Source organism: Macrobrachium rosenbergii, chromosome 22 (genome assembly GCF_040412425.1).
Source record: "Macrobrachium rosenbergii isolate ZJJX-2024 chromosome 22, ASM4041242v1, whole genome shotgun sequence".
Classification (NCBI taxonomy): Eukaryota; Metazoa; Arthropoda; class Malacostraca; order Decapoda; family Palaemonidae; genus Macrobrachium; species Macrobrachium rosenbergii.
The window spans coordinates 22,391,327-22,415,616 of record NC_089762.1 but is presented as its reverse complement, the minus strand read 5'-3'; the positions used below and the strand labels follow the sequence as shown (position 1 = coordinate 22,415,616).

The 24,290-nt window shown below is 37.4% G+C and overlaps 1 protein-coding gene across 28 annotated transcripts in view; it reads left to right on the top strand.

Annotated features, from left to right (window-relative positions):
* LOC136850637 (uncharacterized) overlaps positions 1 to 24,290 on the top strand; it is a 379,925-nt gene that overhangs the window by 243,869 nt on the left and 111,766 nt on the right. For all 28 annotated transcript variants that reach the window (XM_067124380.1, XM_067124382.1, XM_067124371.1 and 25 more), the window contains 5 exons: positions 2,406 to 2,593; positions 5,678 to 5,854; positions 13,400 to 13,634; positions 13,813 to 13,931; positions 24,120 to 24,255. In XM_067124380.1, coding sequence (XP_066980481.1) covers positions 2,406 to 2,593; positions 5,678 to 5,854; positions 13,400 to 13,634; positions 13,813 to 13,931; positions 24,120 to 24,255 — 855 coding nt within the window. The remainder of the gene's footprint in view (positions 1 to 2,405; positions 2,594 to 5,677; positions 5,855 to 13,399; positions 13,635 to 13,812; positions 13,932 to 24,119; positions 24,256 to 24,290) is intronic.

The window sequence follows — 24,290 nt, the reverse complement described above, 5'->3', positions numbered from 1 at the left end:
GTCTCCAGGTAGACCTGTTTGCCACAGAGAGCAACCACAAGCTTCCGTGTTACGTTGCTCCCAATCTAGACCCTCTAGCTCATTCCACAGATGCGGTGTCAATCGACTGGAACAGATGGCAAAGGATCTATCTGTTTCCACCAATAAACCTATTGATGAAAGTTTTACACAAACTCAGATCATTCAAAGGTCAAGTAGCACTTGTGGCACCCAACTGGCCGAAGAGCAATTGGTTTCCTCTACTGCTAGATTTGAGGCTCCGGCACAAACAGATCCCCAATCCAAGATTGACACAAGTAGTGCAAACTCGGACTGTGTCAGCTTCCTCAAGAATTCTGAATGCCCTAGCTTTATGGACTTCATGAAGTTTGCAGCTCAGAAAGACGCTAACATTGACCCTCTTAATACACTGTTCATAGAATCAGATAAAGAGGAATATACTCTCAGACAGTATGACTCAGCAGTTAAAAAGTTAGCATTATTTCTGAGGGAATCTGAAGCTCAGGAAATGACCACAAATCTAGCAATCTCTTTCTTCAGATCATTATTTGAGAAAGGATTGGCCACTAGTACTATTACTACAACAAAATCTGCTTTAAGAAAAATATTTTTACATGGCTTTGATATTAACCTTACAGACTCATATTTTTCGTCAATTCCTAAAGCATGCGCTCGTCTTACACCAGCAACCCATCCATACACGGTTTCCTGGTTCTTAAATGATGTACTTAAAGGCATCAGACTGATAACGAATTATGTTCATACCTGAGTCTGTTAAGGAAAACGTTATTTCTAGTAAGTCTAGCCTCAGGAGCTAGAATTTCTGAACTGTCTGCTCTTTCTAGAGAGCCGAATCATGTTGATTTCCTCCCGTCAGGTGAAGTTCTGTTGTCTACGGATCTCAGTTTTCTAGCAAAGAATGAGGATCCACAAAATAGATGGTCTCCTTGGAAGATTATTTCCCTTCCACAGGATCTGTCTTTATGTCCAGTCAACACTTTAAAAGCTTATTTAAATAGAACTTCTAAGAGAATTTCAGGCCCTCTTTTTGTTAGGGAAAATGGAGGTACCATTTCCTTAAAGGCCATCAGGCAACAAATTCTTTGTTTTATTAAACAGGCAAACCCGGATTCAGTACCTCTGGTACATGATATTCGGGCGGTGGCCACCTCAACTAATTATTTTCACAACATGAATTTTGAGGACCTTAAAAGTATAATGGGCTGGAAATCACCAACAGTATTTAAACGCCACTATCTTAAGTCCCTAGAGGCTCTTAAATATTCCACAGTAGCTGCAGGAAGTATTGTTCCTCCTGGTCCAGCTCAAGACTAGTTTATGTAACTTCTTTATCCTTTTTGTTTGTATCCTCGATTACCTATTGGTATATTCTCTAGCCTACCTGCCTCGCTTACTTGCCCTGCTTCTAGCCTTTAGGTCAGGCCTGCTTCACAGCCTGACTCCTGCCCATATCATGGATATCCTCTTTTCAAATCATAAATTGTTAGCCTTAAGTGTCTTGGTGTTGGTTAATTTATATTTTTAGACTGTGTACTTTATAGTTTTTGATTACGTTTTTTGAACTTATAATTTGGGATTATTAAACACAGTAATTTTTTCTTAGTTTTATTTAGCTCCATTAAGGTAATCTTTGGAGCGTACCACCAAGCTCTTGTATGGCTGATTCTCTGTTACTATTTCACTGGGTGACACAGGTCGAGCCCAGAAAAGGGATTTTGACAAAGGAAAAATCTATTTCTGGGGGAAGACCTGTGTCACCCAGTGACCCATCCCTATGCTTCCTTTCCCACCCGGGTGGCATACCAAGCTTGGTGGGTGCTAATCTTGGGATGAAGATGGCGGGTGCGAGTGGTACCTAGCGGGTGAGCGGGAGGCAATCGTTGGTACGGCTCCCCCAAGTTTGGGACTTTGAGAATAGAGAGATCTATAGGATGAAGACCTGTGATAGTGGTTACCACTCACCCCTAGTGCATACCGACACCATTGTGGTGATCGATCCAGGGGTAGTAACCCTGGCATTATGGATAGCTTTTTTCTCTGGTATATTTAGCAATAGTTATACCTAGAAATGTGTGCTATTGGAACCATTTCACTGGGTGACACAGGTCTTCCCCCAGAAATAGATTTTTCCTTTGTCAAAATCCATTTTTTAAGAAATTTTTAAACATTTTATTAAAATAAAAAACACATTTAGTTAATAACTAAATAATGTAACCAAAAATTTTACATGCCTGCTAGTTTTTTGTAATTTACCTTACATATGAAGTTGACGGTTCTAGGAACATTTCCCATACCAACTGTATACTTTACCAAATTTCAGTTTGTTTCGAACGTGCCCCTCTGTGTCTCAATACTGTATTTTCATTTTCCAAATTTCATTTCAGCATCTCATTCATATTTTCCATCCTCTAACTGCTGAGCATACTGTATACAATCCTGTACGATCAAAGCGACCCATGCCAACTAAAGATACCAATATCTATGAGTGGGTCAATAAATTGTCTGCAGAAACAGAAAAAGACTGTGATTTTTGCAACTTCATGAACATGACTGCTGTTGACGAATTTGGCAGGTAAAATTTTTGTTGTTCCAGCATGTGTATTTTTTTTTTCTGTTATGGTAAATTTGTTGCATTTCAGCTTCAGTGCTTTGCTATTTTGTAAAATTTTGGCATGTTCATGCTGCCGACAAACTTAATTTTACTTTGATCCTTAATGCTTGGTAAGTGTGAATAAATGGGTAACAAATATTTTCAGTAACTTACTAGAGCTAGCCCTGGGTGTGCCCATGCACTATCCACAATGTAAGTTGTGTAGCAAATAAACCATTGTAACAATGCACCAATTTACATCTTGCTTTTTTCTGTGCATGGTGTAAAAAAAAATGATTTACATGCATTTTCTAAAAAACTATTAGTTTGTGAGGAATGTTCAGCAAGATAATTCAAGAGCCCCAGCCATGCATTGGTTTTGATACAGTACAGTACTGTATATGTTTTTCTTTAATGTGCTCTGTGAGAATCATCATAAAAAATTATAAGAATAAAATTTGCTATAACTATCTTTGTAGTCAGCTTTGAAAATCTTGCAAAGACCACAGTTTTCTTCTGCTGAGAGAAAGACTGAATTCTTGTGACGAACATCGGGTAAATGCCTTGTGTGCAAGTGCTACATATATGACCCCCAAGGCTGATATCAGTTGCATGCAGCAGTCAGCAAAGCTTAATATGTCCTGTCATATTCTGTTGTATTTTATTCTTTTTTGTTACTTGTTTGAGCAAGTTTCAGATGGTGTGGTGTGTTGTGAATCGTAAGTGAATTTAAGACATGTAGTATGAAGTGAATAAATGTACAGGTACTGTAAATATGTTTCTGCATTTGTCTTTTAGATGCATTGTTTCTGTTTAAGAAAACATTCCCTTTTTGTATACATTCACCACCCTACTTATGAATGAGTTACATTCCGGATGGCTGTTTGTATCTTGAAATGTTCGTAAGTTGGTTTTTAACATGTAGTGCATACTTTTTGTTGATGTTTACATTCCCGAGTTAACTTGGTAGTCATAGATTATACTATTTTCACTACATTTTTAAATCATGCAGTATTATAAAGAATTACTTTGGATGCTAGAAAGGTAAAAAGAAGAAAATAAAATTTAGATTCACGCATTGAAAACTCAGTATTTTTTCCAAGCTTTGAAAGTTATGAACTCGGAGAGAATTTTGCAGGAGCAGCATTTGACATTGGAGGTTCACAAGGTAAACAGTGCACACCACCATCTATTGAAAAAAATACACACTAAACATCCTGTGGGGAGAAGAATTATAGAAAATGGGAATTTGTCATAGGACGAGTTAAATCGGGAAGACAGAAATAAGAAGGAATATTTTATGAGTATGAATGAGTATGCTTGTGAGTGTAAGAATACATGGTAGTTGATCATGAGAATACTTGGGATAGCCAGTGAAGGAGTTAAAAGAACAGCTTCTTTTGCCTTATATTCTTCTGTTCTGTGCCAAAATTCTTACTAGCAAAGTAGAGCATGCAGAGAAAAATTTGAGCTTGTGACCATCTGTTTGTATCTGTGACTGTTTGTAACTTGAATGGTTGTAAGTAGGGTGGTGACTGTATTTACTATGGCTTATACAGTATTAAGAAAGTCCTTTCCTTTCTAGGGCTCCTTTCCATGCTAAAAGCCTTTCTAGCAGACACAGAAGAAGAACTGCAAGAGAGGTTTTTAGCATGGAAAGGAGCCCTAGAAAGGAAAGGATTTAAAGTGGGCATTGGATAGACAGAGCTAATGACTAGTAGCTGAGAAGGACATGAAGAAGTAAACATTCAAGAGGAAGATGGTACAGTGCTGAAGCAGAGTTTAACTATTTGGGATCAATAATAACAGAAGAGAGAGGTACTGAGAAAGCAGTGAGACAGAGAGTGAAAGAAGCATGATGAAAATGGAGAGAATTAACAGGAGTTGTTTTAGACAAGAAAATGCCAATAAGCTCAGATTGAAGATTTATAAGACAGTTATCAGGCCCATACTATTATATGGGGCAGAAAACTGGGCACTTAAGAGGAAAGAGGAGGGACTATTGGAAAGAACCGAGATGAGGATGGCGAGATGGATTGCTGGAATATCACTACTGGAAAGGAGGGAGAGTCAAGATATAAGAAGAATGTGTGGTATATGTAATGCAAAGGAGAAGGCTAGGGAAGCTCGTTTGAGATACTATGACCATTTAATAAGAAGAGAGGAGGTGGAACCAATCAAGAGAGCTAAGAACATTGCCAGTGATGGGGAGGAGGAGTGTGGAGCATCAACGGATCAGATGGATGGATGTGGTGAGGAGGGATACAGGTGAGGTGGGACTGCGGGAAGAAGATCCTAGGAAAAGAAGTAGATGGAAAAAGTTGACTCGAGCAGCCGACCCTGCTATACAATGGGACTAATAGGGTTGAAAGAAGATGATACAGTATTAAGAAAATCATATTTTTATATACTGTACTGTATGTGTATTATTCATTATTTACTAAGAACTAGAGTACTATATCATAGTTGAAAATGCATTCGTGAAGAAACATTTAAATGGACGTGAAGTCAGTTAATTTTCCTTGATCTTTACCTTTGAAACAGTTGTCTGTAAAAGGCCTTTGAGTAAAATAATTAATCCTCAGATAGCAAGATATTCATTATTAAGCAATAACTTACCGAGATTTTAGCATACGTATCATGTTTACATGGATTAGAATAAAGTACAGTATTTAATAGCTTTTGGCAAGTGTACTATTCCGAAGTAATAATTGCTGCTTTGCCATTTTTTATTTACAAAAATATTCAATACTATGTTCATTAGTGCTTGTTTAAAGCATAAGGAAGAAGTTAGCATTTTAGATCATAAGCTTATTTCAAGTTTTGGTTGTAGCTTTGGCGCTTAATTTATGTTAGCCTCTTTTCATGAACCACCATCCCAAGTTTCATCCCATAAAAGTGTTCTTTTTGATAGATTTTAGAATAACTTTTTAATCTTAATGTTATTTTGTTCCTTTATTAGTTGAACATAACATTATTTGGAACCCACTGCTATGTGCTTAGGGAATGTATATTAATACAGAATGATGTCTGATGCAAACTCATGTATGCTTTTTCTTTCTTCAGGCATATTACCAAAGACACAGCAAGAGTTTCAAATACCTTCAAAGTTGAAGCCTGGCACAGTATGGTTATCACGAAACAGCATCATCCAACCAACATGAGCAAAGAAGTCGTAGTTAATTTGCTTAAGGAATCAATGTCTTGGGTATATGAAGTGAGTCAAAAGGATCCCCAGTATATGTGAGTGTTGCTTAACATCATTTCCTCATAATTTATGATACCAGATGTAGTGTCCAGTCCAAAATGTTTTACATTTTTAACCCTGCATCATGGTTTTCTTTGTGAAAAAAAGAACATTAAGTAATTTGAAGTCAGGCTGGTACATTGGTTTATTTACAAAAACAAAAATTTACAACTAATGGTCAAAAGGTCAAAAATTTTATTTACAAAATACAGTTCTAGCTAAACTTTTTTTTTTTACTTCAAGTAGACTGAGGGATTTTTATGTAGCAATTGATATTATGCTATATACAGTACTGTAGTATATACATTTATTGAAACTACAAATGATATTCCTTATACTGTACACTAGCCTTATGTTATTTACAGAATTACCCCTTTTAAGTTGCTAATTTACAGATAGTTCATGTATATCTTGATTTGAATAGTGTAATAATAATGAGAAAATTACACCTTAGCAGAGTCATTTAAAGTTTTTGTGATTTGTGTACCAAGGCCAATGTATCTGTTTTTCATAGGAAATTTCCTAATTTATGTTGCAATTCATGTTTCAGTAAATGTAGACCTTAACAAAAATATGATACTGTAGACTTGAAGGTAATCCTTTCCTCTGAAAAAAGTTGAAGTTTTAGTTACAGATACCCAAGGATAGGGGAAAAGAATCTGTTTCAGTGAGTCATTATGAATTAGAAACTTATTTTTACTTTTTACTTAGGTCTAGGTAAGGGCAAATACAACAAGACTGAATATCTAATTAAACTAATAAAGCAATGGGTGAAACTTTCCACCGAAGAGAGGAGTTCTTTTTGTCTCCTGTCAAGCACTCCTATTCCTGACATTGATTTACGTACTAACACCATGTGTGTTAGGATTGCTGTTCTGAATACCTTATTTTTTCATCACATTTTTTGTAAAGTAACTTTCTAGCACTGTATAAGTGTGTATCATTTTTTATTTTGATTATCAGAATGCACTGATTTCATTGTCTGCTGATAAATGTTTATGTAATGAGAGTTACTCAGCTGGAATGTATTCTCATTCTGTCCTAGGCACCAACTGTATCGTACATTTTTGTATGTGTGTGTGTGGATTTCATCTTGTTAGTACTGTAAATCATTTCAATCATGGTACGGTTTGAGAAGAGAATATAGAACTAAAAACAGCAAAATCATCAGTGCTCTTAATCAAATCTCCATCCAAGTAAAGATTCCTTTTGTGATCTATTCCTTGTCGCAAAACAGTTTATTGTATGAAACCTATTGATTATATATGCCTTCTTGTGTGTGAACCAGAACCATACTTACCAACTTGAGCGATTAAAAGAAACCCCTATTGCATATTTGCCAGCCAAGTCCATTAGACCACAAAGCAACGCTTCTCATTCCTTGTAGGGGGTTAGTGCCATCTGTGCACCTCATGTGGTGTACTGTATGCATTACAAAAAGTTGTTGGCAGTGTCCCCTCAGCCCTGAGCTGCACCCACTTTTTGGCTTTTTACTTTACCTCTGTTCCCAGTTCCTTTCTTCTGTCTTGGTGTCCAAACACTGACTCCCTCTTTTCACCCTCTTTAAGTCCTGAATGGTTGAAAGTGCCCCAGGTCTTGGCTTCTTAGCCAAATTTTCGTAAATCAACAAGTGCTTCCAATTCCTATGTGTGTCTTGGTAGAGTTTAAATGTGCTGCTGGTCTTCACTGGGTCAACAGAGTGTTTTTCACTATTTTTGTACTGTGACATTTGTAATTACCATTTTCTGTTATTCATTGGGCATCAGTATTCACTTCAGACCCAGTGTTCTGTCATTTACATCTTTTTACCTTTCATTTGGCAACTAACGCACTACTGAGTACTGTATTCTCTTTTTCCCATTTTCAGTACCATTGCTGTAAGTTTCAATCTTCTTCATCCTCAGCACCATCCCTATACTAAGAGGTCAATTGCCTTGCACCTTCCTCAGCTATTCTTGCTGAAAATATCTTCATCCACTAAACTCTTCTTGTTCCTACACGTATACAAACCCTTGGTCTTTACATAGGGGATTTACTGATTTACTTTCAGCGCAAGCTGGAGCCAGCCGTTTAACTAAAATCAAGGTGGATATTGGTAACTGGCTGCCGATGGTAGGGGAAGAATCCCCACCAACCAGTTGGTATGCATTCTCTTTACCTTTTGGCCGCATCTGAGACAGACGTGTCTCTTCTGCTGCCTGCCGTTCAACTTAATTCTTAATTATTCTTTTTTTTTAATATAATTTACATTTTGAGTCTTAATTATTCTTTTTGTTTTTTTAATATAATTTACATTTTTAGATATTTTGCCTATTTTGAAATAATGCAGCAAGTTCTTTTTTGTTACATTTTGTTATTTTCGCTCTTTCTTGCTGCTTAGTTATTCCTACACAGTTATACTACGTAATTGTTATCAACTCGTTTGAGCCTTTCTGTTTAATTCCCTCTCTAACTTGGTTTTGCCTTTTGATATAACACAAACCCAGCTTGTCTTAGCCTTGGTGTTTGTTCTGTTATATCTTTTTTTTATTACGCACCCAAGGAGAGAGACCTTGTCTCGCCGCCAACCATTCTATTTTTAGCCTGTCTCTCGCCACCAACCATTCTATTTTGAGAAGTCTTCTCAACCTCGTTTTATTGAACATCTTTATTCTACATCGTTTTCTACATCTTTTTTCGACTTCACAGTTACTGCACTTAGATGTTGTAATGTTTTAGCCTTCCAGATGTCTTTTCTAAATTGTAGTTCCCTTTATTACTCCATTTAATCCTTTGCCTTCCTCTTGACCTTCTACCCCTAGCAGGTTCCAACCAAGCACTCTTACTCCTTCCTCGTTGCTCATCCTCACCACATGCTCATACCATCTCAATCTGAACTCTTATCATATTAGTAATCTTTGCCAACCTGGCATTTCTAATTTCTTCATCTTCCAGCCTTTCACACAGTAAGATCTTCAAAATCCACCTCAGCATCCGTATTTCTGTTTGCTCCAGCTTCAGTTTCTCCTCCCTTTTTACTGCCCATGTTTCTGAACCATACAACATCACTGGTCTGATTCAGTGCAGCTCTTTATTTTCAGTTTGCCATTCTTTGGTCACACACTACCACTGTCATCCTTTCCATTTCCCCTAGGCTGCTTTCAGTGATTTTCTGAAAATTTCAGTAGTTTTCATTTCCTAATGCAGTAATTCTTTTCAACATGTAATTCTAGTTTGGGGTTCTCTTTGCCAAGTGTAAGAGGCTATGCAGAGTAATTTTTTAACCTTGCCTAATTTTATTGGGGTGGTTTGTTTGTTTGTTTCTTCAGATCTTCAGCTGAAAACCTTATGGACAGTCAACCGACTATAAACCCAAGAGAAGTCCAAGGGAAATCAGCCTGCATAGAGGCAATTTATAGAGGAAAGCGATAAATAAATAAATACAATGTGAGGGAATAGAAAATAAGACTGATACACCTGAATTCAGGAGACATCTGTAAAAAGAAGGAATGAATTACCTCCTTGCTTAAACATCGGGAGGTCAGAAGATTCCACAGTTGCACTAGGCAAATTATTCCACATTTTAGTTGTAGCCAAAATAAAACTCCTAGCAAGCTGAGTAGTACTAAACCTGATACCGGAAAACAAGATGCTGTTTCCAGCATCACCCTGCCTAGTGTTGTGAGCAAAAACAGCTAGGTCAAGTAAGGAAGAGTGCAGAGGATGTTTGTCATTGCAGTAAATTTTATACAACAGACATAAGCTCACTTCACATCTGTGCCACAAGTCAGTATTAAGAGTTGGCAAAATAAACTTGACTGATGACATTACTCTATTCCAAAGTCTGAGATGAGAGTCAGCACCTGAGGACTACGCTGGAGGACAGTACTCCAAATAAAGAAGAAAAGTTAAAACCCTTAGATACACTGTAATATACCTAGATCATGAAAAATTTGAAAACATTTCTGCAAGATACCAACTTTTTAAGAAACACAGGAACCAATATAATGTATAATGTATATATTTCTCAAGTCAATTTCTTATTAAAAGTTACAGCTCAGGTCTTAAAAAGTCACTGACATTTAAAACAGTACAATTTAAATGTAAATCATGATGCAAAGGCAAAAGTTTTCTGGCTTAACTAACTATTGTACTTTGAGTTTTAGAAGGGCTAAGCTTCTTGCCACAAAGCCTACTCCACTTATGAATTAATGCCAGATCTCTATTCAGGGATTCTGAAAACACAGACTAAGGCAAGGAGAAGAAACAACCATACTGTTTTCTCACAAAGATTTGAGCCAAAAGTCCTGTCTTCTGTTTAGGACAATAAACAGGTCATAAACAGGAGTCTCATCACTCCAAAGAGTTATGACTTAAGGGTAGACCACTTACGGTCATCACCACAAGAGAGCAAGATCTTTGCACCCTCATTATAAGCTCTCTCAACTCTCATAGACTATACCTGACCTCAACTTCTAAGCTCAATGAAGTTATGCCAGAAAAGACCTGTTCAATTGTTCCTTGTTTTTCATGACTGGCAAGCTGACATGAGGCATTAAACCATGTTTATCTTTAAGACAAAACTTTTGATTTTAGAAGAAATTCTCCTCTTGATGATGGTGTTAAGATGATAATTTAAACACTCAATAATTTTTGGATTTTTATAAATAACACCCCAAATGAGCTCAATAAGATCGTGGTGAATACGATCCCAATTGGCCTGGGATTTCAAGTATACCTCTCTCAAAAAGCTAACATGAGGAACAACCTGATCCTTCTCCACATTAGCCTTAATCAGACTATGATTAGTTAAGCCCACCAGCAACCCTACTCCACAAGGCACAATCCTTGTAGTATCTGTGAATAATAGGTCAAGATGGTTGCCAGAGTGGTGTGTGTGCATTCATTTATTAGCTGTTCACAACCAGAATAGTGGAAAAGTGGAAAACTCTAAAGCAGCAATACCATGATTATCTGTGGCAGAACTGAACTTTGCCATTCAATGTGATGGGCATTGTAATTGCCAATGAAAACAAAACAAGCCTTGGAGTCAGCTTATTGAACTGCTGCCATTTTGGTAAGCAATCAGCCATAAATAAAATCATCCAAATCTTGGTTTATGTAGCTAGCAAAACCAAAGATTTATTTGTCCTCCAGAGACTTTACCCTTAAACGCAGAGCCTCTATTTACAAAAACGTCTCCCGTATGCCGGCGGCGTTCGGTGAGTTAGCGCCGAAGTGGAAAAAAAGTTTTTTTCAAAAAATCACAGCACGCTTAGTTTTTAAGATTAAGAGTTCATTTTGGCTCCTTTTTTATCATTGCCTGAAGTTTAGTATGCAACCATCAGAAATGGCAAAAAATATCATTATCATATATAAATATTGGAATATATGACAGCAAAAAAACTCTTATATAATTGTATACAAATCGCTGTAAAGCACAACGGTTAAAGCTAATGAGTTAATTTTTTTAGTTGTATTGTACACTAAATTGTGATGATTTTGGTATATAACAAATTGTAAAACGATCAAATCAACACAGAGAAAATATTATCACAAAATGATGCATGAATTTGAAGCAGCGGACGTAAAAAATGTTTTTTTCAAAATTCACCATAAATTGAAATATTGTGCTAGAGACTTCCCGTTTGTTGAAAAATGAAGCTAATTGATTGAATATTACTAGACTGTAAGTGTTTTAGCTTACAATTGCAGTTTTCGACCATTTAGGTCGAGTTAAAGTTGACCGAAGTCGAATTTTTCTATTTATCGTGATTTATATGAAAATATTTCAAAACTGATAAAAGCTACAACCATGAGTTATTTTCTGTTGTATTGTACATGAAATTACGCACATTTTCATATGTAAAACTTTTTATGTAACGACTAATATAGAACAGTGCAAAAATTATGACAAAATGAAAGAATTTCTGAAATTTTCGGTCGAGTTACCTTGCAGGGCGTAAGAAAAGTTTTTCAAAAATTCACCATAAATCGAAATATTGTGCTAGAGACTTCCAATTTGTTGCAAAATGAAGGTACATGATTGAATATTACTAGAATGTAAGAGTTTTAGCTTACAATTGCGTTTTCGACCATTTCGGTCGAGTCAAAGTTGACGAAGGTTGAAATTTTTTGTAGTCGACGTGCGATGCGTCCACTTGGCACCCAACAGACAATTTTAGTCGACGTATGATACGTCCAGTAGGCGTTTAAGGGTTAACCAACTGTGTTTCATGACATCCACACTCATACAGTGGCCTAAGAGATGTGGAGAAACCCTACCTAATACAATGAACCATTACATGGGCCCTTGGAATGGCCTTACATCAAGTAACATGGGCTTCTTAAAACCTGGAATCAAAAGTCCTGAAATATGGTACAAATCAGGCACAAGAGTTTCAAAACAAGAGGATATCAAAATTAACAGCAGCAACACTTACATCCTTTATATTTTTATATAATCCATGGACATTGCTATGTAAAATGCAAATTTTCCGGGATCAGTTCTTTGGCCCAAGATAAAGTTACAAGATTGCCAGGAGAAAGTAATAACATATAATACATAATGATATATGTATTTTCAAATTTAACTAAAACAATAACAGGAACAACGTATCACTACATGTAAAATCAATATTGAAAATGTGTATGCCTGTAAGTAGAAAAAATCGTGACAAAATTCAACTGATCAACTGGGAGGAGCCAGCACACCCAGCAAGGACAATTACATCTCCAGATTTGCCAGACACTGAAGGAAGGACAATATTGATGGTTTTGAAAATGAGGCCATGAGTAAAGATAAAGAAAAAGAAAATGCTAAGGATTCAGTAACCTCTTGCTACCCAACCAGGCATCCTTGGCCCTTCTACCAAGCCTGACCTACATCTTTTGAAAAACAAGAGGAAGAGGGAACTGACAGAAAAGTGTGCTTAAGTATACCCCAAGCAAGGGAACTCCATTCCAAGACAACAGAAGGTGCTAGTACAAAGGCTATGGCATCACACAAGTTTGAAGAACTGTGGCTTATTTCGGAGTGGCCTTCTCTTAGAAGGGATGCATTACAGAGGAGTCTCTTCTACACAAGAAAGGAGAGATCAAAAAGGATAAGAATTGTAGGGTGTTCAATGTTGTCTAGTGTGTGTGTTAACAGTAAAAGATATGTAATGATATGCCAAACTATTCTGAGTTGGTGTAGGCACAGAAAAAAGTCCAAGACCAGACTGTACTGGCCATCCTTAGAAGGGACCTTAACCCCTCTAGTGGTAGTATCTTAACAGGTGGCTGGTGCCTTGGCCAACCTACTATCACTTCATAAGGAGGATAGCATAGAGGAATAAGGAGTGTGGCTTGTGGACTGACGGATTCAACTGACACATGCAGAGTGGAATTTTTTTTTGTCTGCATCCAAGTTGGTGCATCTGGGTCTTTGCAGTCTGGAATAAGGATAATCATTATTAAGTTTGTATTAAAGTTCATTTTACTGAAAAAAAATGTATTTGAAGCAAATGATGTATCAGTTATTAGACTCAAATCACTTACTAAACTGTGTTACGTTTCAGATACACCAACATTGCTTGGGATATTTTACATCATGCTGGGGCTTCTCAAATACACCCTCATTTCCACATGATGATGGCACCTGACCATTACTATGGATCATTTGAGCTCTTAAGATCAGCTGCCCAGAGATACTATGACATCAACAAAGAGAATTACTTCAACACTTTAATAGAAATTCATGCAGCACTTGGGCTTGTTGTTGAGTATGGAGATGCTGTGGCCATTGCTACACTTGTGAGTCATCACAAATGTATTATTTTACTTATATAATTCTGTTATTATAGATATACCTGTATTGTACTTTTTGTTAAGTATAGATATACCTGTATTGTACTTTTTGTTAGCACAGATATACTGTACTGTACTGTCATTTGAGAAACTAACATTTGATGTACTTTCACTTACTTTACAGAGTGGAAAGGCTGACTTGGAAGTAATGTTCTTAAGTGATTTTCCTGGGGAGAGCTTGTATCGTCTTATCTATTTTGCATTCAACGCTTATCATGACACTTTTTCACAGCTTTGTAAAAGGTAATTGCAAATAACATTATCCATAAGGTATTCACATGCTGCTCATCGTAATGAAAATTAATGTACTATAGACTTTACTAATGAGGAAGTTATCCATGTAAGTTGCGTGTACAGCTATTATTGACGTCATGCCAGAAATGCCTTCTGAAATACATAATTTAAAAAAAAATGTTTTGTGTACAAATCCATACTTTTTAGTTGTCTTATTCATGAGTCTTCATGAATCCTGGGTACACCATCCTGAATAACAGTTAGAAGATCATCTGTGGCTGGTTGGCAGCAGGATATATGTACATCTATATTTTCAGTTCAGTGTAGGTAAAAACCTCACCTGTGTAGTCTAGGTAATGCTGTGAGAAGAGTGATTAGAAGACAGGCCATTGTATATATTTAGGAATTTTGCAGAGTACTGTACATTTTAAAAAAATAACTTTGTTTGTTTTGGATCCCACAAGCAGCTCAAGCTGCTGAAGAAAAGCCCTTGACTAGCTGATTGGAATGATGAATATTGTTAGAGCTCATGGGCATGAGATCTGCAAAGAACTTAATCTCAGGGACAGGACAGGAGTCTTTACTGTGGGGGGTTAAATCCTGTGAAGAGGTCTGCATTTATTGGCCATAAAGAAAAGGCAAGTAGTATGTAGTAAAGGAATGTACTCACTACCTTGGTATAGAACTTGCTAAATTTCAATTTTTCTCCCTGAAGCCTCATAAACATGAAAAAAATTAAAGAGAATGATCAAAAGAAGGAATACCAGTAGATCATTTATGTTACTGTGTTGATAGACTCCAAAAGGACTGAGTCAGAGTCAGATGTGTGACATGCACCCTGATGTTTCTGTGTGGTTGTCAGAAGGTACAACACCCTGATCTCTCAAACTAGTATGGAAGAAAGCGTAGAGCTTTTAAACTGTGTGATATTGCCAATCAATAGCTCTTGCTGTCCTCCTCTACCAAGGAGTAGACTGTACCCCCTCTCTCTCTCTCTCTCTCTCTCTCAAGTTGTGTTTCGTCTGTGGGTATCCAGTTTTGGATGAAGTGAAGATACAGTCTCTGAAAGATCTGGTGATAGTATAGCTAAAGATTTTGGCTTCAAAAACCATCGGGTCACCTTTATTTGTGGAAATTCTTATTGAGCATTGTTGAGTCATCATGGTGTGACAATGGCATAAAACATTTTCTTTACAAAAGTTCTCTAATGATAACTTGACTGCTAAGTAGGACATATTACCATTTCATATGGTAAAATTGGGCTCTGCAGCTGCAATGTGGGAAGACCCATATGCAGTGTAATTTAACTGAAAGCCATGTGGAGGACCCTGAAGGACTAGTATACGTATTTTGAAGACGAAGATATCCAACCAGCTACTGAATCCTTGGGAAGTGAGATCTCAGGAGCCCAGTGATCACCCTTCATTCTTGTAACAACCAGACATGGGCATCTTTACCCTTTGTGGCTGCCATAGTTGAAAGCTCACATTACATTTGACCAGCCTTGATGCAAGACATACCCATAAGGCAGCCATTTGCTTTCTGAGGAGGATTCTTTAGTGGGTGACTGTATATCCTGACCATCAACCATTCCTGCAAATAAGCAAGGTTGAAGACCTGCAGTGGGGTCATGTAGTTGAAGAATGGTTGTGTCCCTCCTTATCTGACCATTGGCTATCTCTGTAAGAAGTATATGATGGTGAGGAAGAAGCAGCTCTCCTTCAAGCTGGGCTACATTGTGCAAGAATAAGAAAACAGACTGACCTTAGAGCTGAGAGTTGTTGGCGAGTCACCAAAGCCACACGTGGTTCTTACTTTGGATCTTCAGTGCTAGGTGCTGTTGGATATACATTTGAATGCTGTCCCAGGGAATAACGAATGTTTGTCTGGCTTGAAGGTTATCCCACAGTTGAAAAGGAGGAAACTTCTTGAGCTAATGTCAGAAGTGATGAACCCTGGACACTTAACCCTTAAACGCCGAGCCTCTATTTACAAAAGTGTCTGCTGTATGCCGGTGGGGTTTGGGAGTTAGCTGAAGAGGAAAGAAAGTTTTTAAAAAAAATCACACCACGCTTAGTTTTTAAGATTAAGAGTTCATTTTGGCTCCTTTTTTCTCATTGCCTGAAGTTTAGTATGCAACCATCAGAAATGAAAAAATATCATTATCACATATAAATATTGGAATATATGACATATGAAAAAAAATTTCATATATAATTGTATACAAATCGCTTTGTGAGCAAAACGGTTAAAGCTAATGAGCTATTTTTTTTTTTTTGTATTGTACACTAAATTGCAATGATTTTGATATATAACAAATTGTAAAACGATTAAAGCAACACAGAGAAAATATTATCATAAAATGATGCATGAATTCGTAACACGCGGACGTAAAAAAAAGTTTTTTTTCAAAAATTCACCATAAATCGAAATATGGTGCTAGAGACTTCCCGTTTGTTGCAAAATGAAGGTAAATGATTGAATATTACTAGAATGTAAGAGTTTTAGCTTACAATTGCATTTTCAACCATTTCAGTTGAGTCAAAAATTGACCGAAGGTTGAAATTTTAGCACTTATTGTGATTTATATGAAAATATTTCAAAACTGATAAAAGCTACAACCATGAGTAAATTTTTGTTGTATTTTACATGAAATTACACACATTTTCATATATAAAACTTTATGTAACAGCTAATATAAAATGGTGCAAAAATTATGACAAAGTGACTAAAGAAATTCTGAGATTTTCAGCACAGTTAGCGCGCACGGAGGTAAGGAAAAAGTTATTTTCAAAAATTCACCATAAATGGAAATATTGTGCTAGAGACTTCTCGTTTGTTGCAAAATGAAGGTAAATGATTGAATATTGCTAGAATGTAAGAGTTTTAGCTTATAACTGCATTTTTCGACCATTTCGGTCGAGTCAAAGTTGACCGAAGGTTGAAATTTTGGCACTTACCGCAATTTATATGAAAATATTTCAAAACTGATAAAAACTACAACCATGAATTATTTTTTGTTGTATTCTACATGAAATTGCGCACATTTTCATATATAAAACGTTATGTAACGGCTAATATAAAATGGTGCAAAACTTACAAAAAAAGTGACTAAAGAATTTCTGAGATTGTAAGAGCCTGGCGCGATCTCTTTAAACACGTGTGTGTTCGTGTGTTAAATGTCCATCGCCGGAGTGGCGAGGCGTTTGGCGTCTTCACAAACAGAAACATACTCAGTGTTTGATGCAGAAGATTCTTTGGAACATTATGAGTACATGATTAGAATGCTTCCATGGCAATGCAAGTAGTGGTGATTGTACATACATCAAGATAACAATGGTTACGGAGAAACAGACGGAAATATTGTATGGTTGAAATCGCATTCCTTTAGAGAAAGAAAACGAGATGCTCTTGTTGTCTTGTCCACTCCGATGGACGATGAACACACGAACACACACGTGTTTGGAAGAGACGGCGTCAGGCTCTTACAAGATTTTCAGCAGAGTTAGTGCGGACGTAAGGAAAAAGTTTTTTCCAAAAATTCACTATAAATCGAAATGCTGTGCTAGAGACTTCTCGTTTGTTAAAAAATGAAGGTAAATGATTGAATATTACTAGAATGTAAGAGTTTTAGCTTACAATTGCATTTTTCGACCATTTTGGTCGAGTCAAAGTTGACCAAAGGTTGAAATTTTGGCACTTTTTGTGATTTATATGAAAATATGTCAGAATTGATAAAAGCTACAACCATGAGTTATTTTTTGTTGTGTTCTACATGAAATTGCACATTTTCATATATAAAACTTTATGTAACGACTAATAGAAAACAGTACAAAAATTATGACAAAGTGACTAAAAGAATTTCTGAGATTTTCAGCAGAGTTAGCACAGACGTAAAAGAAAAAGTTTATTTTAAAAATTCACCATAAATCGAAAAATTGTGCTAGAGACTTGTAAAGCTTTTGCAAAATGAAGGTAAATGATTGAATATTACTTGAATGTAAGAGTTTTGGCTTACAATTGCATTTTTACCATTTGGTTGAGTCAAAGTTGACCAGAAGGTTGAAATTGTGGCACTTATCATGATTTATATGAAAATATGTCAAAATTGATAAAAGCTACAACCATGAGTTATATTTTGTTGTGTTCTACATGAAATTGTGCACATTTTCATATATAAAACTTTATGTAACGACTAATAGAAAACAGTGCAAAAATTATGACAAAGTGACTAAAGAATTTCTGAGATTTTCAGCAGAGTTAGAGCAGACATAAGGAAAAAGTTTTTTTAAAAAATTCACCATAAATCGAAATATTGTGCTAGAGACTTGTCGTTTGTTGCAAAATGAAGGTAAATGATTGAATATTACTTGAATGTAAGAGCTTTAGCTTACAATTGCATTTTCGACCATTTTGGTCGAGTCAAAGTTGACCGAAGGTTGAAATTTTGGCACTTATCGTGATTTATATGAAAATATGTCAAAATTGATAAAAGCTACAACCATGAGTTATTTTTTGTTGTATTCTACATGAAATTGTGCACATTTTCATATATAAAACTTCATGTAAAGGCTAATAGAAAACAGTGCAAAAATTATGACAAAGTGACTAAAGAATTTCTGAGATTTTCAGCAGTTAGCTGATGCTTTCTTTTGGGATAAGAAAGAAATTCGCACATGCGCAGCTGGGTCACGCTTGTACACAAAACAACAGCGTGATCTGTGAACTCCCAGCATCCCTCAAGGCGCGTGATTTAAAATTTTTCGCAACGAGGCCTATAAGTATTTTTCTGCGAATATTTAAAAAAACTTTTTGTAGTCGGCGTATTTTACGTCCACTTGGCACCTGACAGACAACTTTTGTCGACGTAAAATACATCCAGTTGGCGTTAAAGGGTTAAATGCACAGACTTGATAGATAAAACTGCCTATCAGAAGTAGAATCTAGCAAATGGAGAAACATCAAAAGGGGAAGTTCTTGCCACTGGATGTAGCTCTAATGTGACTGATGAGCAGCCAGTAGCTGTTTGCCAATGGGGAGGCTGAGGTAAGTGCCTGGATCTGTTTGATCAGGAAATTCTCTAGTCTTAGTCTAATTGTTGACAGTAGGCACTAATGCTCTGAAACTTTATCTATCCCAGTGCAAACAGAAATGTTTGGATCACAAGCTACAAAGTTACTGATGTAATTCCAGTGAGCTGTAGAATTATCTTTTCTGATATAGTGAGAGTTCCAGCAGTTGACGAAGAACATGGGCACCACCCAGTTACCAGTGGTCACATACCCTTGGATCTGTTTGGCATTCTTGAGTCCAAGCTCTTCCCTAAGAGATGTTGTGTCTGGAAAATCTGGTCACCTGACATGAAATTGCAGGTAAAAAATCTGGTCACCTGACAAGAAATTGTGGGTAAAAGTCTCCCGGTTTCCTGATCCCCAAGAACCTGCATTTGATACTGCAGTTTCTTTTGTGTATATAAATTGGCATCTTTCCCAGCAAAAGAGTCCTGAAGGTGCATGAATGCAAGCAGAAAGGAGTTGCCTGCTTCCAAAGAAGAAGCTGAGACAGGTTGAAGCAGTCTCTCTGACCATCAGCATCCACTACTGAAGATCATGGCAGGAGCCCTCCAAATGGAAATGAGTGCCTTTAACGGTTTGTAATATTGGTTTTGCTCTTCCAGTTTGGAAAGATGATACAACAGTTGTTTTCTTTCCCAGAATGAAGCTGAATAGTGAAGAATTTTGGAACAGATGAATGAATTGTTATCCCATGGCAGCCAAACTAGATCCAAGGCAAACAAGTAAAGGAAACAATGCTTTGCTCAAACGGGGTTGTTATGGAGCATGAAAGCTTGTTACTAGAGAAATAATCCAAGGCTCATGAATTTCTTAGACTTTAAAACTCTTCCATTCCTTTCCTTCCTGCACTGCTGTCAATAGAGATGTTGACTGAAGACAGAAAAACTATATACAGTAGAACCTTGGTTCTTGGCGCTAGTCGTTCCAGAAGAAGTGTCGAGATTCGATTTTGTCGAATTCTGAGTTAATTTCTCCCATAAGAAATAACTGAAAATGGATTAATCCATTCCTGACCACCAGTCATTACCCCAACCTTGCCTTTTTATACAAAACTTTACACAAATTACAATTAAATAGGTTCAGAGTTGAATAACACCATATCAGAAGCATTTTTACATTTTTAAATGCATACTGTATAAAAAAGTTGGCCTATGACCAATGCGGCTGTATTACCATAGGCTAGGCTAAGTAGCCTTATAGGCACTACCAGAATGTACTGTATCAGGTACAATTGAAAAGTGTTGTTAATAATGATAACATTGAAAAACAAGCCATATCACATGAAATTAATAATACAGTATTTATAAACCGAATTACTGTATGTCTGTTATCATAAAATTAGAAAAAATTTCGAAATTACGTCGGAACTCGGCAGCTTGTGGCAGTATCTGCCTGAGGCTGCGAGTTCGACGTAATTCGGAAATTTTTCTAATTTTATGATAACAGACATGCAGTAATTCGGTTTATAAATACTGTATTATTAATTTCATGTGATAATATGGCTTGTTTTTCAACAGCAGCAGCATGTGTGGGCTTTAAATGCTTTTAAATAAGCATGGAAAGAACGCCACCAACAACGCCAACTAGCGGCAGCCGCCCGAAACTCTTTTTTTCTACAAACATCATATGATTCATCGGGTCGGATTCCGGTTTGTTGTTTGAACTCCGACACAAAATTTACTCAACATTTCGTGTTGAAATCCGATTATTTCGAGTTCTAGTACAGTCGAGGACCGGGGTTCTACTGTACTGTACTTCAGGGTCCCCATGATATCATGGTCATCAGAGGGTTATACCTATTGTGCACTTAGCAAACTTTGGAACGCTGCAGAGAAAAATGACAGGAGCAGAAAAAATCAGTCATTCTTTATTAGTCAAGTAGAAAGTCCAAAGAATCCTCCAAAGCCTCGGGGATCACCAGATTGAACTCAGTTACCACATGGTTGGGTGTCATCTCTTGCAACACCTCTGCTTTGACTAAGTAGTCTTTAGAGGCAAGGGGAGGACTGAATATTTGAGCAACCTTTGAAGAAAAGCAGGTGCTCTGTGGTTGGTCTCTCTTGCTGACCTTTGGCCGACTACAGACACTGCTGATAATTTCAGAAATTATGATGTCCTGGTTAATCTTTTCAGTCAAACTCTCAATGTGCTATTCATTGGCTTCTTGGTAGCAGCATAATGATGGAAAAGCTACCCTGGTGCTTCTAGTCTACCCATTGCAAATAATTTCTGTCCCCTGTGACCCTGTGAGCTCATGCATTCTTGCTACCCCAAAATGGCTACTTCAGTCTAACCCAATATTTGGTGCAGGTTGTGGAATTTTCATAAGAAGATGAAGAGGAAGTAGCAAAGTCCATGCAGGCATAAGCCATTCCTGCTGAAATTACGGACTGTGTTTATGAGACACAATGTTTGTGAGAGACAATCTCCAGTTCTTTGCCAGTCCCTAATAGGACACCCATCAGTTAGAATACCTGTCATTCTTTGTAAGCTCGTCCCACACAACCACTTCTGAATTGTACCCTAAAAGTGCAGCTCTCCAAGTGTTATTTGACTACAGCTTTCACAGATAATCACCCTGTTGTGGCCTTGTAGGAAACCCTATAGGATCTTCAATGGTGACAGGACCTAGGTCACCTGAAGGTGCGAGGCATTCCTCTGATTCTGCAGGCTCTAAAAGTCCTTCTGTTCACTAACACATGGTTGAGCTCACTCACTGTATCAGCAGGCAACAGGAACCTAGTAGTAAACAGACAAGAAGCAGCACACCAAAATTATCTGGAACTGGAGGCTGTGTTCTTGGCTTTTCATTAGTTCACAACATCAGAAGAATACAAAATCAGCAGAGTTACATAATAACAACAAACACCGCCACCACAGTAATTTACCTCAGGAAACATGGATTCACAAGATTTGAACCTGTGTGTCTTTTAACTGTGAAGGTCTTAGTAAGGGCAGTTCTCAGCAGAGTCAAAATTGTTCCAAGGTTCATACTAAAGAAAATGTCATCGCAGATAGTCTCAACATGGGGAAGTAGTTTCTGCCATAGGAATGGTTGTTGGATGCAAACGTCTTCAAGGTCTAGGGTGGCTGCAGGGCATGTGCCACAAGCCTGAACTCCCAGTGTGCTGGTCAGTACACCTGGATCCAAGAGCCTGGAAGCTGGATGTCATGCTTTACAGTTGCGACAACCTTGAAATTTATGCCTTTCTTTCTGTTTTGCCTGATCAGGCAAGTGCCAGTAGAGGTCAGGACCACCAAACACCCAATGATGTTGCTAATTACACTGCTGTGGCCATAGCAGAACTAAGTTTGTGGGCCTCCTTTAGCTGATATTGGACCATCCAAGGACCCTGCCAACCTGGAAGTGACTTTTGAAGCTGCTGCACTTCCAAAGTTTCATGAGCAAGGCCTCAGAGGTCACTGTTTTAACCAATGCCTGTTCCTGTTGCCCCAGATCATTGGCCTCTATCAGGTGAAGTTGAACAGATTTTTTAGTTGGTGTAGAGAGAAACCAATCCAAGCAGGAGCTCCCTTCCTTTGATTACAGACCTTTATCCATCTGTGCCTCTAGAAGAAGCTCTCTGTGTTTGCACTCAAAGATTACAGGGCAACCCTCTCAGAAGAGCTAGAACTTTCAAAGTAATGAAGTGTTAGCATCAAAGGATTTATGAAGACTCATCAAGAAGTGTTTCCTCATAGGACAATCCAAGTGCCTACACGAGAATATGGGATCTCTCTTTAGGCCATCAAGGTCTTACTACGTACCCTTATGAATCGCTTCAAGAGTTGCCCCTATAACACATAACCATGAAAACCACCTTTTGAGGTATGTGAGTGAATTACATGCCCTTTCAAGCAGTCATCCATACCAGAGGTTGATTTTCTGACCTGTCATTTGCTTCTGGTTTTGTCATCAAGATGCATATTGTCAGTAGTCAGGGTTGTACCACTCCCTTTTGCACTTGAATTCATTCTTTGCCCAGTGAGAAACATCTGTCACTATCTGATGAGGGCAAGGCATTTAAGAGGTAATGACTATAAACACTTTTTGTTAGTGCATCAGCTGAGTAAGCACCCATTCAAGAATACAGCGACCTAGCTTAGACAGGTCACTGTTCACGTACAGTACATGTAGAAGTTTCCAAAGATGAGGCTAGTCAGGCAAGGCTCCTTGTTCATGAGATCAGGATCCTCTTAACTTTCCTAGCCTTCCAAAGGAGCACCGAGATTGTGGTGGTCCCAAATGCGAGCACTTGGATATGTTGTGCAACTTCTGGCAGTTTTTATCTAGACAGTGTTATGCACAAGGCAGTCAGGTTTTACTTCTGGTCCCATCAGCTGCAGTGAGAAAAGTTTTACCAGTGGCAAAAGATGTGGTGCACTATTTTTCTTCATTCTCCTTGCAAGCATCACCCTCATTCATACATACTCAGTTCATTTATAAAGAGAGGGAATCTCCCAGTTCATCACTGTAAACTTTTTTGAAGTATCATCATGTGCAAACTCCCAACTTTACTCTCATTTGTTCAACTTTTTAATAGCCCTCATGAGATTACTCTTGGTTCCTAACTTGTACTGTCCCCAAGTACTCCACTAAATCCATTGGACCCTTGTACAGGCTACAAGTTATGTTTTGGGCTCTATATTACTGATGGATTTGAGGTGAAACAAATACTTTTTTGACAAAAGATATGTTTCTTACAAAGCCTGCAGTCATATACAAAGAGCTTACATCCCATCCTTTCATTTTTGCTGTTACAATCATTCCAAAGATAATCAAATCCTATAGGTGGGTCAGAGGTGTATATGTGTGAACAGTCATTTTTAGCCATTTTACTCCTTTCTACAAAACATGAGAAATCATACAAGTGGGGAAAGTCAGCTCATGAATGAGGCCTGTACTGTAAATGATTGATGGGTTTATTTGAAAATTTTGTTTTATATTTTATTATAAAACTGTTGGAAGGTTTTCATTTACATGTTATATATTTTTCTCTTGGGTTTGGAAAAGTAATTCCATTCATATTTTGGCAAACTTAGATACAATTATGACGTGCTCTAAAATATGAATTAGAGATTATAAATAGTGAAAGAAGGTTACCATTTGCCCCTTTTTCAGCCTGGTTGGTGCCTGGCCAGCTTTGGGAATGTCTAAAGAAGCATCTGTAGGAAGAATTCCGGCCATTGTTCGTTTGATATCAAGAGGTGATTGTACATCACTGAGAACAGACTTCAGTTCTTATGAAATATTTCAGGTAAGAGATTTTCATGTTTTGCAAAATATAGAGTA